Here is a 17,549-nt window from a genome sequence, read left to right as displayed (position 1 = left end):
TGACCTTGGGCTTGCCCTGATAGAAGCAAGTATAATTTTTAGGAAAAAGTAGACTGTGAGTTAACAATAAAAAATGTGAGAGCTGCTTGGATTTTTATAGAAAGGGATTTGGACAGAAGCTCTTTCTTTCTTCTTCTTCTTCTTCTTTTTTTTTTTTGACGGAGTCTCGCTCTGTCACCCAGATTGGAATGCAGTGGTGCAATCTCGGCTCACTGCAACCTCCGCCTCCTGGGTTCAAGAGATTCTCCTGCCTCAGCCTCCCTAGGAGCTGGGATTACAGGTGTGCGGCACCACACCTGGCTAATTTTTGTATTTTTAGTAGAGACGGGGTTTCACCATGTTGGGCAGGCTGGTCTTGAACTCCTGACCTCGTGATCTGCCCGCCTCACCCTCCTAAAGTGATGGGATTACAGGCGTGAGCCACCACGCCCAGACTTTTTTTTTTTTTTTTTTTTTTTTTTGAGACAGGGTCCCACTCTGTCACCCTGGCTGGAGTGCAGTGGTGCAATCTTGGCTCACTGCAACCTCTGCCTCCTGGGTTCAAGGATTCTCATGCCTCAGCCTCCCAAGTAGCTGGAACTACAGGCATGCACCACCATGCCCAGTTAATTTTTGTATTTTTAGTAGAGATGGGAGTTCACCATGTTGGCCAGGCTGGTCTCGAACTCCTGGCCTCATGAGATCCACCTACCTCAGCCTCCCAAAGTGCTAGGATTACAGGAGAGAGCCACCACGCTCAGCCCCATCACAGTATCTCTTTCCCATCCACTCCATCCCCACAGCAATCACTCTGGTTCAAGCCTTTTTTGTCCCCCACCTTGTACTATTGCAGGTGCCTCTACATCAGTCGCCCAGCTTTGCATTTGCTGCTCTCAGTTCCCATAAGGCACAGCTCCAGTCCTGACCCTGCCTCATTGCCTGTCACATCATGTCCTGTCTCCTCAACATGGGAATCAAGGCTTCCTGTGCTCTCTTTTTCCAACATTAGCCCACTAACAGCGCTTGCTCTTCCCCAAACTTGTCCTGCATTCTCTTGCCTCCTCTAACTATCCCCCGACACACACTCCATGCCTGCCTGTCTAGAATCACCCCATCCTTCAAGAACCTAATTCGCCCTACTGGATGTGAATCTGTTCAGAATCCCATCATTTTATTTCATTCATTCAGCAAACATGAATTGGGTGCCTTTTATTTTCCAGGCCTTATGTTAGGAGCTGTGGATAATATAAAGATTAAAAAAAAAAAAAAACAGTATTCTTCACTTGTGGATCTCTGTCTAATGGGCCAGAAATACAGACATAACTAACTCGAAGTATCTATTATGCTGCCCCTGACTCCCATCCTATAGATTCTTTTCCCTCAGCCCATAAACATACTTAATATCCTCCCATCTTAAAACACCCACCTACCCCAGCCCTACCCCCGTATCAAACTCCTGGAAAAAAAGAAAAAAAAAAACAGTATACAGCAGGGGTCCTCAACCCCCCTGGGGCCACGGGGCTGGTGGCCTGTTAGGAACCGGGACACACAGCAAGAGGTGAGCAGCAGGCAAGTGAGCATTACCATCTGAGCTCCACCTCCTGTCAGATCAGGGGCAGCATTAGATTCTCATAGGAGTGTGAACCCTATTGTGAACTGCATGTGCAAGGGATCTAGGTTGTGCACTCCTTATGAAAATCTAACTAATGCCTAATGATCTGAGGTGGGACAGTTTCATAACTGAAACCATCCCCACCTCCCTGGTCCGTGGAAAAATTATCTTCCACAAAACCGGTTCCTGATGCCAAAAAGGTTGGGGACTGCTGGTATACACTAGTCTCCTTCTTAACCGCCCTTTTCTTAGTTTCAGTTACCTGCTGTGTCAACTGTGGGCCAAAAATATTAAATGGAAAATTCCAGAAATAAACAATTCTCAAGTTTTAAATTGCATGCTGTTCCGAATAGCATGATAAAATCTCACACTGTCCTGCTCCCTCCCACCCAGGATGTGAATCATCCCTTTGTCCAGAGTATCCATGCCATCTATGCTACCCGCCATTAGTCACTTAGTAGCTGTCTTGATTATCAGACCAACTGTCACAGTATCACAGTGCTTGTGTTCAAGTTACCCTTATTTTGCTTAAATAATGGCCCCACAGCACAAGAGTAGTGATGCAGGCAGTTCGGATATGCCAAAGAGAAACCATAAAGTACTTCCTTTAGTGAAAAGGTGAAAGTTCTTAACTTAAGGAAGGAAAAAAATCATATGCTGAGGTTACTAAGAGCTACAATAAGAACAAATCTATCCATGAAATCCTGAAGAGCCAGGCATGGTGGCTCACACCTGTAATCCCAGCAATTTGGGAGGCTGAGGCGAGCGGATCACTTAAGGTCAGGAGTTGGAGACCAGGCGAGACCAGCCTGGCCAACATGGTGAAACCCTATCTCTACTGAAAATACAAAAAAATTAGCCAGACATGGTGGTGCGCGCCTATAATCCCAGCTACTCGGGAGGCTGAGGCAGGAGAATCGCCTGAACCTGGGTGGTGGAGGTTGCAGTGATCCGAGATCATGCCACCGCACTCCAGCCTGGGCAAAAGAGCGAGACTCCGTCTAAAAAAAAAAAGAAAGAAAGAAAAGAAATCTGTGCTCTGTGCTAGGTTTGCTTTCGCGCCTTAAACTGCAAAAGTTACAGCCACAGTAAAGGATAAATGCCTAGTTAAGAAGGAAAAGGCATTAAATCTGTGGGTGGAAGACAACAGAAACCTGTTCTGATTGACAGCAATCAGGCTCGGTACTATCTGCAGTTTTAGGCATCCGCTGGGAGTCTTAGAATCTATCTCACGGGAATAAGGTGGGGACTACTGTATTCCCGTCATCACTCTCATCTCTGCCTCCTCACTCCCATCAGGCCTCTGCCCACCCTCCACTGACTTTGCTGCAGCAAAGGTCTCTTTCCAGTGGACAAATCAGAAGACACCTTTCAGCCTCCCTCTTTTTTACCCTCTCAGCAAGATTTCAAATTGTCGCCAGAACTGTTTCCACTCCTGTGCCCACCTCTGAAGTATTGCTGTTCCCCATGATTCTTTCCTTGCCTCTCCCCTCTTCTTACTCTGTAGTAAGCTCCCCCACCCCCTGCAACCATGGCAATCTTGTCCAATTCCTTGATTTTATGTTGCTGGTAACTCCTAAATCTATGACATGCATTATGTTGTAGGCCCAACCTCTCTCCTAAACTAAGAGACCACTCTGTCATCAGCATCCTGACCCTCAACATGCTCCTAACTGAACTCCCCTCTCACACACGTACACCCTACCACCGAACCTTCTCCTCTGCTTGTATCCTTCATCCCGTTCATGCTCCTCCCACGCAGCCAGAAATCCTTGCCATTCCCCTCTTCCTTATTCCCCACATGCAATTTACTGTTTAACCCTATTGATGCTATCTTTGAAGTTTTTCTATCATTCTATTCCTTCCACCCTCTCCTGGTTCAAGCCCTATTACCATTCCACAGGGCTACAGCAGCAGCCTTCTAACTGGTGTCCCTACTTGTATTCCTCTCCTCAAATTCCGATACCTTCTCCACGCTGTAGCCTCTGAGCCCTCTAAAATGCACAGCTGATCTCTTCATTCCCTCATTTAAAAGCTTGCAGAAGGCTGGGCATGGTGGCTCGTGCCTCTAATCCCAGCACTCTGGGAGGCCAAGGCAGGCAGATTACCTGAGGTCAGGAGTTCAATCAAGACTATCCTGGCCAACATGGTGAAACCCCATCTCTACTAAAAATACAAAAATTAGCTGGGTATGGTGGTGTGCTCCTGTAGTCCCAGTTACTCGGGTGGCTGAGGCAGGAGAATCACTTGAACCCGGGAGGGGAGGTGGAAGCTGCAGTGAGTCGAGATCACGACACTGCACTCCAGCCTGGGTGACAGAGTGAGACTCCATCCCCCCCCAAAAAAAAAAAAGCTTGCAGTATCTCCCACAAGCTTCCACTCACTTATCCCACAAATATCTACCGCCTACTAGGTGCACACACTGTTTTGGAAACTGGCAATGCAGCAGGGAACAAAACAATGTCCTGCCTTCACGGACCTTCTAGTCGGGGATAAAGCCAAAGGCCTTAGCAGGGCCCATCATGAAATGCATGCCTGCCTCCCTAGCCTTGTGTCCTTCTTCTCCTTGTCCCGTGCCCCCTAGTCATATCTAATTCACTTCAATACCTGAAATGTGCCCCTTATGTTTCATACTCTCTGCCTCCCTTCCATCCTCTATACCCCCTTTGCAGACTCTACTCCACAGTCACTTTTTCTGGGTAGTGTATAGGCTACCATAGCTAGTGCTGATCTTCAGAATGACGTGAGTTCAAATCTCCGCTCCACACATACCAGCTGCATGTCTTCTGTCAAGTTATCCTACTGTCCTGTGCTTCAGATCCTCAGCTTCAAATGGAAACAATAATAGTACCTACTGCATGGGTTGGTTGTGAGAATTAAGTTAGTCAATCTATTAAAAATGCTTAGACACTTTAGGTTCCTGACACATAATAAGCTTGTAATACGTTTAGTATTGTTAATATTATACCACTCAGCACACTGCTCTATAATAATCCCTCCTATGAAACATGTCTTATTGTCTTTGTACCCCAATGACTAACCTAGCTGGGCACATAGTAGATACTTACTAAATGTTGAAGCAAGGATAAAAGGATTGGTGGATTCAGGTTCATTGCTTGGTTTCCTCTAACCAAACATGATTATGGAGGAATAACAGCAACCTTAGGGCTTCTTCTGAATATCTTTTTGACCAACTATCTAATTGTATGCTGCTTTCACTGTGTGAGTAAGACCTGGAGAGACATGAACAAGAAAAGAGCATTGAGGTGGGCTGAATTGAACTCAAGCTTGAGCTGATCTGAACTTAAGCTGAGCTATTTACATTTCTTTCTTCATTGACTCTAGAGTTGAGAAGGGACCAACTACCCTAGAATAGCCACTACCTTTCACTTCCATCCCTCTGCCCCATCTCATACTTTCCATTTGCCCCCTTTTCAGTACCATGTTCCCCCTCAAAAGTGCGTAAAGTGAAGCCCAGAAAGCAAAAGAAGTGCTGAGGGGGAAAGGGGAAGGGGTGGAGAGAGGTTAGCACCTCCCTCTTTCCTTCAGTGAGATCAAAGCCAGCATTTTCCCTTGAAGGTCAGCTGGCCTCTTTCATCCCCTGCTCCACCTGTCTGGGAATGGGATTGCTGCTTGCCCATTTCCTTTCCTCTTCGGGGCTGGAGGGGCCTCAAGCTATTTCTAGTTCTAGCCAAATCCCTCCACTCCAACATCTCTTTTGCCTTACGTGATCATATTTCCTTTCCACCTCGCCAGTAAGTAACAAGTGGCAGGACCATAGGGCAGAAAACTATGACAGAAGTCAGTTTCTCCACAGGCTAGTCAGTTTCTCCTAGGCTAAGCTAATGGCTTAAGCAAGCGGGGAGGGACCCTGAGGCTGCTGGGCTTGGTCTGGCAGGAAGAACAGACTCGTCTTTCTACATCTGGGCCCTAAGCGCTTCACCTGACATCCTTCAGGGTGTGGATGAGCCTTGGTTAGGCAAGGGCCTCTTGCCCTAGGAGAAGGGAATTCACATTTATTGAAGTCCTAGTATGTGCTGGGCCCTGTGCTAGGCCCTTTTATAGATATTATCTCATTGGCTCCTAACAGCCCAACCAGGTTAGCATTTGTCATCGTCAGGTGGAAATGATGAAACAGAGATTAAAAAGCTTACCTGATGACAGGTACACTAAAATCTCAGAATTCACCACTATATAATTCATCCATGTAACCAAAAACTACTTGTACCCCCAAAAGCTATTGACATTTAAAAATTTTTTTTTAATGAAGCTTACCTGAGACACACAAGCTAAATCCAGGCACCAAAATCTAGCTCCCCCAACTCTAAAGCCAGTGCTCTTTCCACTTCATCATGCTGCCTCAAGAGTCTAGAAAAACTGTTAATGCTATGAATTGATTCTTTAAATTATTTCACACAATTAGCTATATGGCTAGCTAAACCCTTGGTGAGTTAATTTAATTCAACATACATTTAAGGGAAACCTGTGATGACTTGAGTTGGACACTGGAGGGTATGCAAACAGAACATGACATAAGTTTCTACCTTTGCAGGCCAGCCAGCTGCCATGTAGAACTGGCTCACAACACAAGGACTTTCTTAAACAATCTGAGTCCCCTAACCTAAGAACAGTGCAAATAAGCAGGACCTGGGAATAACATTTGATTGGCAAAGGTGGGGAGAACTTGAGGAACCCAGACTTTGCTATTATTACCAGCAGCCAGCCTGCTTCAGCAAAGAATGGGTTATGTATGACTGTGCCTACCGTGTGGCTCAGTTAGTTAAAGCCAGATGCCAATGAAACCAGGACAAGAGGCTTAATCCCAGTAGAATTGAGTTCTGTCACATAGCAGCCAGTCCTGGTCCCAGCTGACCATCTTGCAACCATATATGCTCTTGGTCAAAGAGGGAGCTAAAGTAGGAGAGTGAGGGTAAGTGCATAATAGGCACACATAAGTGAGGACGTGTTGTTCCAAACACTCAGCCCTAATCAAGCAGCTCATGACACGTGTCACTGACAGAGAATCAGCAGTGTCATCTTCACACCTGGAGGCAGAACATTCCCTCCTCCTATACCTCAGCTAGGTACCCTGCACCTGATTTTTATAGCACGTTGATGCCAGGGCTTCAGGTCTCCAAGAGGAGCTTCTTCATTGCAGCTGCCTTTCTTCTGTTGCACTATCTAAGCCTGTCTTTCCATACCCATGAAATGAGTGTACCACTTGACACACTCTGGGAAAGAGGCTGCCTAAGGAGAGAGTGTCACACCTGTTTAAAGGCTTCTCTTCTACAGCCAAGCCCACAAGTTCCTCAAACTTGGACTGAGGGGCCCTCCTTAGCTAAAAATACAAGCCTCTCAAGTTTCTTCAACCATGATACAGGGGAAAGGGGGTAATGGTTCTGGATGTGTCCCCCAGGTAACCTCTCTTGTCTGTTCCACATATGGGTTTGGTAAAGCCAATCTCTACTCAAAGCCTTTTCTATCTCTGGAACTCGGGGCTTCAGGTATCAGAGAGTAATAACTCCAGCAGGAAGGACCTAAGCCCCTCTCTCTTTCTAGATCAGTCCACACACACATATACACACACAAAGGGCATTATAAACATTGGCACAGTCTTGGCCATTTTTCTTTTAATTAAATGTGTAGAGTTTTCTGTCATGGATATGCAAAACCATCTCCCAATCAAGTTACTTCCATGGAATCTACAAAGACACTGTTAGAATCCCTAGAGATTGTTCCACAACATCTCCCACGGTGCCAGATGTACATTCAGACTCTTAACAAGGATAATTTGGTGACAATGGCAATAACTCTGGATTATTTTTAAGAAGCTCTTTGAATGGCATCAAAGTCATGACGTATATCAAGATCCTTTTTTCATGCCCTCTGTACCATTTTGTTTTCATGGAATTTGAATTTCCCTGGTTTACTTACCACCTAACAATATCACTATTGAAAGCACATAATGTTAAGGACCATATGCTCTCCCTCTGGAGAGTGTGCACAAATACTATTTCTGTTAAAAACTAAACAGAAATAGTAGCTTTGCATATTTCCCATTCAAAGACTTATCCCAATTGAATGATTCCCTTTGTCGCGGAGTGTTTTTCCCCAAGTCAGCCCTACCAGAGAAGCTGAATCAGATATTGTGACTTCCCAGTGGTCACAAGGAGTCATCTACCAAGCTAGAAATAGAATCCACAAACATTTATTTTGATTCTTTGAATTAAAAAACAAATAAACTCTACTATAGAGAAAGGAAAATTAAAGTAGAGAAACTAGACTTCTTTGCCATTCCTGGGCCAGGGAATTCAAGGCAACCAAAACTAACAAGCAGCTGCCATGGTCTGTGGGGACCAAGGAAATGAATAAGACACAGGTGCTGCCTGCCTTCAGGGAGCTGACAGTCCAGTGTGGGGCGATTGGGTCACTGTTGAAAAATCTCTACCCAATGCAGAATATGCCTGTGAACACCTAGAGGACCCCAGAGGAGGTCTCATCCATCTTTATAGTCCCTCTGCAACAAGCACAATGACCTGCATGTGATGTGCAGGCAAGCACTGTGTATTTAAGGGCCCTGAAAGAAGTACCAACAGAATGCTCTTGGGGTTGGTGGAGAAGGAGGGACAGCTTTGTGAAGGAGGTGACATTTGAGCTGTGCCTGGAAGGATGGGGAGGTTTTTCACAGGCAGCGGGGACTGGGGGAGGGCCTTTGCAGTCCCCAGGAAAGAGCAATGGCAAAGATCCTAAGGAAAGAGAAAGCACGGTGTGATTTGGAAGAGCACCAAGCAGTCTAGTGTGGCCAGAGGACAAGGAAGCAGTAAGAGCTGAAGTTGGAGAGAAAAGTTGAGATCTAAGCAGAGAGACCGTTGGACAGCAAGCTAAAGAATTTCACAGGGGAATATCATTGAAGGTCTGAGCAAGGGGAGTAGTGATACCACCAAGGCAGGGCTTCCTGCTGCATCATCCTGTTCTGCCCAAGGAGGCCTCCCTTGCCTTGTCGGTAGTATGAGTTTCTTTTGATTGTTTGTATGTGGTTGGTTTGGAGGTTTTATGTGGCTTAATTTGTTTTTTGGCCTTTCCCTTTTCCTTACAGTTTTTCACAGCATATGGTCCTGATTATGTGCTGGAAATCACGCCAAGCTGCCGGCCAGACCGCAATGAGCCCCACCGAATCCAACAAATCCTCAACTACATCAAAGGTGAGCACCGCCCCTCGAGGCCTGCCCTCCTTGTTCCACCCAGTTTGTGGTGGCCCATCAGTGGGGGCTTCCTTAAATACCATTTGCCTTTTGGTAGCTAATCATTTCACTGACTTGGAAGGGAAACCTCTTCTTGGCCTGACAGCTTGTAGCTGGAATTCTACACTGGCCACTCTGGTTGGGATTGTCATTTGGCTGGCTAATGTCACCTCAGAAGGACAAAGGGTTCAGCTTTTGGCACTGCCAGGGGAAAATCAGCTCTAAAGTGTTCCCTGAGACCCTTTTTCTTTCAAAAGGCCAATAGTAAAGCACTCTTTAAGATGAGAAAAGTTGGCCCGGCACCGTGGCTTACGCCTGTCATCCCAGCACTTTGGGTGGCTGAGGCGGGAGGATTGCTTGAACCCAGGAGTTCAAAACCAACCTGAGCAACACAGCGAGATTCCATCTCTACAAAAAATTTAAAAATTAGCCAGGCATAGTGGCATATGCCTGTGGTCCCAAATACTTGAGAGGCTGAGGCAGGAGGATCCCTTGAGCCCAAGAGGTTGAGGCTGCAGTGAGCCATGTCCACATCACTGCATTCCAGCCTGGGCGAGACCCTGTCCCAAAAAAAAAAAAAAAAAAGAGGAAAATTCAAGTCAATTCAGACTTAGCAGGGGTGGGGAGGGGGCTCACAGACATTCTCTTCCAGTATGTATGAGTCCTTGATCCAGTAGAGCCTTGAAAGAATGTGGAACTACAATGAGTAGTCAGGGATTCTGATGCCCTGGGAGTGGGTTCCCTGGACTCAGCCAGAGTGCTGCAGATGGGCCGCTGGCCTAGCCTCCTTCCCGGCCTAGCCTCCTTCCCTTCCCCAAGGCTGGCCTGGAATCATTCTGGCCTCGGGGTAGAGGGGAAGTGGCAGCCATCAGGGCATTTCCCTCCTGATCCCACTGTCCACTGGCTGTTTGGGGTCACTGTCCTCAGCATTCTAGTAGCGCCCCCTCTGAACTCCAGCTGCTTCTTCACAACTCACTTTATCCACCATTCGCATTACGTATTTTTGGCACCCATTTTCCTGTTTAATTAAATGTACATATACATATGTGTATTTTTTAGATCCTAATTATTTGCCAGAGTTAAGAGGCCAAGGGTATCTTTTTGCCTAACCTGGACAGGGAAATTGTTTATTCATAAAATGACCAAGATAGCACCAGTTCTCCTACCTTTGAGTCCCTCTCTGGAATATAATCCAACACAAAAAGGAGGCCCGTTCTATGCTGGAGTTAGTCTGAGGAAACACTACACTCGGAGAGTCTTTGCTGTGAGTTACATTAATGCCCCTATCCACTAGCAGAGCCCAGTAAATGACGGCAGCAAAGTCTTCATGTCCTGAGCTCATTTAGCCAGAGAAAAGTTTTTAAGCTAAGAAGTCATAGACTCTCAAGGTTATTCTCACAGCATTGCTGATTGTCCCCTCTGAGGCGTCCCCTAGCCCTCAGCCTTCTCGCGACCCTATAGTTTTAAGCTAACTCCCTCTCACCTCTCAGTGGCTACTGACCCCACAAGTCCTTGCTTCCTAACAAAATCCTCCTCCCTTATCCAACTTTTAAGGCCTTCAAAATCCTTCCACTCCTGGCCCTTCTCCAGTTCTTCTCACGGTATTGCAGCCTTGATGAACACTAGCCATCCAGCCCATTTTCCCTGCTCCCCTCAAACCTGGTACGCATGTCCTGTGTTCCTCAGAACTGATCCTGGACCGGCTTCTCTTACCCTTCTTCCTTCAACTCTGCCATTTTCCCCCATCCAGGCTCTAAATCCTGGTAGAGCACAAACAAAGCAATAGAAACAGGGAAACCAAGCAAGCCTTGCAGCTATTCGCTCACACCTCCATATGTGCAGATATGTGTATGCCCTTGCTTCCCTGCACACATACCCAGGGACATAGCTCCAGAGAGTGGTGGCATCTTGCTATTGAGGAAATGGAAATGACAAGTGAGAGAAGACATAAGGAAGGTAATGCAAAGGGAAGAGAACAAGGAAAGGTAAGAACCCTAAAAGAGCAGAAAATCAAAAAGAGATTTGAGATAAAAGGCTAGGATGAGGGTTGGTGAAAAAAATAACAGATCTCAAAGGACATGAAAATTACATGGAAGTCAAGCTTTTTAAAGATCCTAACAGGTTAAAGCAATATTCCGATTGTAACCCAATGAAATCAAACTGGAGGAAAACATATGGACCAGGAATTGGGTCCTACAAAAGCAACTACATGCATGCAAATTGGGGCAACATGGCTTAGCAGCATTTTGCTAAAAGAGAATTAGGGATTTGAGTCAACTCGGAGCTCAGTGTGAGTCACCAGGGCAAGGTGGCCTCCAGAGATGCTAGTGCAGTATCGACCTCATTTTAAAGAGCTCTAGACAAATAGGAGCATGTTCCTGGAGGTCAGTCACGCTGGGGAGAGGACTGGAGCCCAGGCTCCAAAAGGTCTGGTTGGAGGTGCTGGGACCTTTTGGAGAAGACTCGGGGATGTGGTCTCTACTTCATATATCTGTCACAGAGCAAAGGGCATAGACAGGGTCTATGTGGCCACAAGGTATAGAGCTGGACCCATGGATGGATATTTTAAAAAGGCAGATTTTCATTCAATAGAAGGAAGACATTTTCTAACAATTAGAATTATCCGAAGTGGAACAGACTGCCTAGAAAGGCGTGAGGTCTCTGTCACTGGAGATATACAAATAGAAGCTAGACAATCCCTAGGCTGTCATATTGTAGAAGGGCCCCTGCCTTGGGGGAGGGTGATTGGACTAAATTGCTGTTAAGGCTCCTTCCAACCCTAAGATTCTAGGATGCTGTATATTACAATGAGAAAATAGAAAAAGAAAGAATATGGTGAGAGTGCAGGGGTTGGCACATGAGTCACAGTTGTTGGGTGTGGGGAGGTGATGCCGTGTATAGGAAAGAATTGAGGCAGAGAAGAAGAGAAACTACATGGCTAAGAGTGGGTGAGGAGGAGCCAGAGAGGGTAGACAGCAGGTGGAGTGGCTACAGAATACTAGGAATGTTCAGACTTTCCATTTAGCCATCCCTTTCATATTGACAAAGTCTTGTTTTCTAGCCATGCAAATTTAGCAGAACACACAAGCTCAGAACCAAAGAGAAATCCAGCTAAACCTTTAAGAAACAAGGCTAGAAAGAAGTCCACATGTTGCTAAAAATGGCCAGGCTAACCTGCTATACTGATACTGTGCCCCTCCAGCATGGTGACGCATGCTGCCATCAGATAGTGCGTTGCCATGACAATGGTCAGCATGGAAAGGCTGCTGAATTTTCTGAATTCTGAAAAATTTTCCTGAACCTGTCTACAAGACTGTTATTTGTTCTTGCTTATAAAAACCTCAGTGAAGCTGGTCATTTCTCACTGTACCTCCCCTCCACCTCCCCTCACCCCATGAAAAACAAAGAGTAGGATGTGACACAGATTGCTTTGGAGAGGTAAGATGGCAATGAGGGAATGAATGGATTCAGCTCCACTCTATGTGTGGGAGTTCAGCCAGAATATCTGGTTGAATTTGTTCAGCCTTTAAGCTTGGGCTTTTTCTGTTTCTTGCCACATCCCTTAGAGGCACAAAAGATGAGACTGTAGCCTATTGGAAACCAAACCTGAGAAGATTCATCTTACAGAGATGTGTTCCACATGCTACAGGATGACTGAAGGGACAGGCAAATTTAGACCTCAACTTATCCCATCTTTACTGCCCATTAGTCTTTCTGAGAGGAAAAAGACCCACAAAACCATGGAGAGTCCATTCAAGCTCTTAGCTTCACACAGAGAAAAGCTCCTCTCGTGCCAATGAGCTATCTTGAAGGCATGTGTTGTTGTTCATAAGAAAGTACAGGTTAGAGAGCAGATGGCTTAGTCCAGCTCATGACTACTATTGTAAAATCATCCTTGCACCATCTTCATTTGCTTAAAGCTGGTTGCCTTTCCTCTGGTGAATGTACTCCAGAGGAACTGGCTCACGGTGAACCTTCCAGAGTTGGAATAATGCTGATATGATTAATCCCCAGCGAGGGCTAGCTCCTCAAGCCTGGCTAGCTCTGCATGGGGAAATGCAGACAGAGGTAGGAGGCTTTCTGGTCTCTGGTACTGATGACATTCGAATCAAGCGGAGGTCCCTAGGAGACTCAGAGCTCCACATTGCAGCCCAGGCCCAATCCTCTTGGGGAGCAGGAGTGGGGGAGTTGTGCATTTGTGAGAATGTGTTACAGTTGTAACTGGAGGTTTCAACACTTGCTCTGTGTTCCCAGAACTATTCCCCAGGTTTGACTGGGAGAGAAAAAGAAACAAACAAGGTCAGGAAGTAAGGAGGAGGAGGAGGGAAGGGGGAGGCAGAAGACACAAGGGAAGAAAAAGGCCTTGCATGCATCTGCCCTTTCTTCCCCTTACTGAAGGAGCCTTAGGATGGCAACCTAACAAACTGATACGGGTGTGGACAGAAACAACACAGATGAAATAATAAGAAGAATAGCTACTATTTATCTTACAGATAAGGAAACTGAGGCTCAGGGAGGATAGGTGACTTGGCCAAGATCGCCTTTATTCATTCAGCAGGTGGTAATTACTGAGCACCTACTGTGTGCCACACACTGTGCTAATAAGCAGTGGAGTGGACATTGGAACACAGGCCTGGAGTGGAGCTTCAGAGTCAGGCTGTTTGACCTTTATTTCCCTCCTCTCCTTGGCAGCATTGCTCTGTCAAATCTGCTCATCATCCCATCTGCTCTTTCCAATCGCCCCTAGTAAACCCTCCTACCTCACACTACATGCCCAGCTCCTTCCATGTGGCTAATCCTAAACACTAAACTCCCTGGAAATGGGAAGAAGACAGCCTTGGGCAACCTTCGAAATTCTGGCCCCCGACATAGGCTTTGTAGCCCTCCCTAGGCCCCGCCCCCTCCCCCACCATAGTGTAATCTGAAGCTTCTAGCTCCCTTTCCCTAGTAGAGAAGGAAAAGAAATGGACAGAAGGTAGGAGAAGCCAACTCACCCAGCTCCTGCTGCCTGAAATGTGCTGTAGCCACCAGACCCAGTCTGCCATTTGCAGTTCCACAGCCCCAATCTGAGACCCTTTGCACATCTACTGGTAATATTCTTAGGAGAACCATTGTGCTGTGTATAAGCAGCACTTCCTCTGGTAGCCTGACATCCGGGATTGGCATCCTTCTAGGGGCTAGCAATTGGAGCTCAGGTTTGCGCATATTCAAGGCCTGCTGGAGCCCCAGGCTTGAAGCAGTGCTCCTGCATGGTGGGACTCTATACCATGGAAACTTGGCTTCCTTCCACACTGTCTCTTTCTTCTTGAGAAGCCATGAGGATAAGTTGAAAGGTAGGGTTGGTCCCAAGGATAAACTGACCATTTGCTTTAGGGCTTCTTGGAAGGACTTCAGAGTAGGGTTTTGGAGGATACCTGAGCCAATTTGCATGACTTCAGGTGAAAATCTCTGTGATGTCCATCCTTTATCTCTCTTTCCTGTCCCCTGCTGGCTCTTTATTCCTCTTCATCTCCCTGTGGTCCTTTCCAGGAGCCTACTGCCAGCTTGGGCTTCCTCATCAAGCAAGTTCCTCTCTTTCTTGTTTCACTAAAGAGTATAAGAGATGGAAAGGCTTCTTGTCATCGTTGTTATTGTTGTTGTTAAACAGAAAAATAAGTTACAAAAATGTCATGCTAAAAATTTTAAAAATTCTGGGCCGGGCGCTATGGCTCGAGCTTGTAATCCAGCACTTTGGGAGACTGAGGCAGGTGGATTGCTTGAGCCGAGGAGTTCAAGACCAGCCTGGACAACATGGTGAAACCCCATCTCTACAAAAAAAATACAAAAATTAGCCGGATGTGGTTGTATATACCTGTAGTACCAGCTACATTGGAAGCTGAGGTGGGAGGATTGCTTAACCCCAGGGAGGTTGAGGCTGCAGTGAGCTGTGACTGTGCCACTGCACTCCAGCCTAGGTGACAGAGCCAGACCCTATCTACAAAAAAAAATTTGTTTTAATCCTAAAATAAAAATGGAGACTGCTCCCCAAAGTTACAGTAACTTAGACGGCAACTTTTAAGAAACCATGAAAACCCTTGGCACATTACTCATGAAGACTTGGAATTTCTACCTAAATCTGTGAAGTGGGAACTACTGATATTGACAGGGTACAGCACAACACCCTGTGCTGGGTACTTCACATACATGATCTCTTTTAACCTCACAATTTCCTTATGAGGTAGGAGACTGGCACCCGAAGACATTGTGTAATATGCCCTAATCACGCAAGAAGTAAGTGGTAAACTCAAGATTTGAACCCAGACCTGGTGGCCCTCTTCTCCGTGGCAGCATTGCCCTGTGACACCTACTCATCATCCGTCCCCTCTGCTTTTTTCTAGTCGCTAGTAAACCTTTCCCCTAGTAAACCCTTTCCCCCTGCTCAGGTTCCCAAAGTGAGCTTCAGAAGCAGTTTAATTTTAAGAGATATGATTGTGTCTCCACTTTAAAGCCCAGCTCAAGCAATCAACACATATATTTTTGAACCCCACCCCCCTCATGTTGGTGCCATTGGGAGATATACGAGGTGTTTAAGACATGATCCCTCCTCCTGATAAATAGTCGAGAAATCTAGGTTAGGAGACAAAACTAAGCCCCTTGGAGAGATCAGAATATAGTAAGGTCTGACACTACATATAGAAGAGACTGGGCAGTAAAACTTTAGGGAGACTGCTTTCAGAAGGCTGGGAGGATTTGAATAGATCAGAGTAGGGATGCACTTGTAAGTGAGGGAGATTCAGAAGGGTGGGGATGGGGGGCTGATTGCAGGCTCCCTTGAATTTCAGGCTGACTAGTTCATATCCACAGTAAAGTGGAAGTCATTCTAGGTTCTGAAATTAGAGCACCACATGATACAGTGATATTTGGGATGGATGGTGATGGTAGTGCAAGACTGAGACTGCAAGGTCCTGGACTAGAATAGTGGTGGTAAAATAGAAGAAATGACTGAGAGCTGTTATGAAGAGAGTATCATCACCAGCACTGGGAGGTAGGCCATTTATAGAGGATCGGGGAGAAAGGAAGAAGTAAAGGTGACTCTGAGATTTCCAGCCTGGATACCGACTGAAATGGGAAGCTCTTGGGGGAGGGGACATAGCTTTACTGAAACATATACTTGATGTGTTCTCTTTTGATGTACTGAATTTGAAGTGTCTTATGAATTCCATACAGTGTATCTACATGAAAAAATTTGTTGCAGCCAGTTAAAAAGCAAATTTTAAAAGATAATTTGATGACACGAGAATATGCTCATGATTACAATGTTAAGTGAAATGAACAGGATACAAAGTGGCTTACTACCATATAGTCTCAATTTTGTAACTATATTTAGTGTGTGTTTTGGGAGAGGGGATATGCACAGAAAAACACAAGAATTAAGTGCTAACAGTAGTCATCTTTGATGATACTTTACCAAAGTAATATACCTTAACAGTAATTATCTAGAATTAGAATTATAGATGATTTTTATTTTTTTATGCTGTTTCTGTATTTTTCAAAATTTCTACCATGAACGTGTAGTCAGGAAAAAAAAAGTAACACATGCTGGCAGGGGCAGAGGGCACTACCCTATTACCTCCAGGTGGGGAGTAAAAGTCTAGGTTCCCTACTCAGCCACCATTGACACCCTGGGGAGAAGAAGGGCACCTCAGTATTGCTGGGTGGAGTAGAATTCAGGCTCTCCAAAAGACCTCTACTGATACCACTCTGGCCAAAAATGGGAGCGGCACCTTTTTATTGCTCCCCATTTGGCCTCTACTGACATAACAGTGGGTGGGCCTCCTTGCCATTAAGCAAAGATGGAAAGTCCTGACTTTCTACTCTGCCTTCTTTGACACCACCCTGGTGGAATGGAAGGGAAGCCTAACAGTAACCATTTAGTGTTAATATGTGCCAGGCACTATTCTGGGCACTGGCAATACAGAAGTAAATAGAATAGATAAGCCAGGCACAGTGATGTGGGCTGATAGTTCCAAATACTCAGGAAGCTGAGGAAGGAGGATCGCTGGAGCCCAGGAGTTTGAGACCAGCCTGGACAACATAGTGAGACCCTGTCTCTTAAAATAATAAAGGAAATAGGTCAAATAAAGTCCTTGCCCATCATGGAGATTACATTCTAGTGTGGAAGATAGACAATAAACAACTAAATAAAAATTTAATGTTGTTTACTGATAAATTCTGAGGGATGCTATTCAGTAAAGGCCTCTCTGAGGAGGTGACATTTGGGAACAGAGATTAATGAAATGAGGGAAGGAGATTTACAAAATTTGAGTTCGGCCGGGCACGGTAGCTCACGCCTGTAATCCCAGCATTTTGAGAGGCTGAGACAGGCAGATCACTTGAGCCCAGGAGTTGGAGACCAGCCTGGGCAACATGGCAAAACCCTGTCTCTACCAAAAAAAAATGTAAAACTGAGCTGGGTGTGATGACATATACCTGTAGTCCCAACTACTTGGGAGGCTGAGATGTGAGGATCAATTGAGCCCGGGAGGTCAAGGCTGCAGTGAGCCATGATTGCACCACTGCACTCCAGCTTGGGCAATACAGTGAGATCCTGTCTTAAAAAAAAAAAAAAATGGTAGTGAAGTACATTCTAGATGAAGAGACAAGCAATATCAAAGACCCCAAGAGAAATGGATTTAGTGTGTTCAATATAGATATATGTTTCAATGTGTATTAAAAAG

At 45.7% G+C, this 17,549-nt stretch overlaps 1 protein-coding gene across 4 annotated transcripts in view; it reads left to right on the top strand.

Moving 5' to 3' along the window:
- HDAC8 (histone deacetylase 8) overlaps positions 1-17,549 on the top strand; it is a 241,477-nt gene that overhangs the window by 210,436 nt on the left and 13,492 nt on the right. For all 4 annotated transcript variants that reach the window (XR_004068538.3, XM_031005906.3, XM_031005905.3 and 1 more), the window contains exon 10: positions 8,688-8,793. Coding sequence is in view for 3 of the 4 variants with exons in the window: in XM_031005906.3 (XP_030861766.2) it covers positions 8,688-8,793 (106 nt within the window). In the remaining variant the exon portion in view is untranslated. The remainder of the gene's footprint in view (positions 1-8,687; positions 8,794-17,549) is intronic.

This window comes from Gorilla gorilla, chromosome X (assembly GCF_029281585.2).
Source record: "Gorilla gorilla gorilla isolate KB3781 chromosome X, NHGRI_mGorGor1-v2.1_pri, whole genome shotgun sequence".
NCBI lineage: Eukaryota > Metazoa > Chordata > Mammalia > Primates > Hominidae > Gorilla > Gorilla gorilla.
The sequence above is the reverse complement of the archived record's forward strand: the minus strand, read 5'-3'. Positions and strand labels throughout refer to the sequence as shown.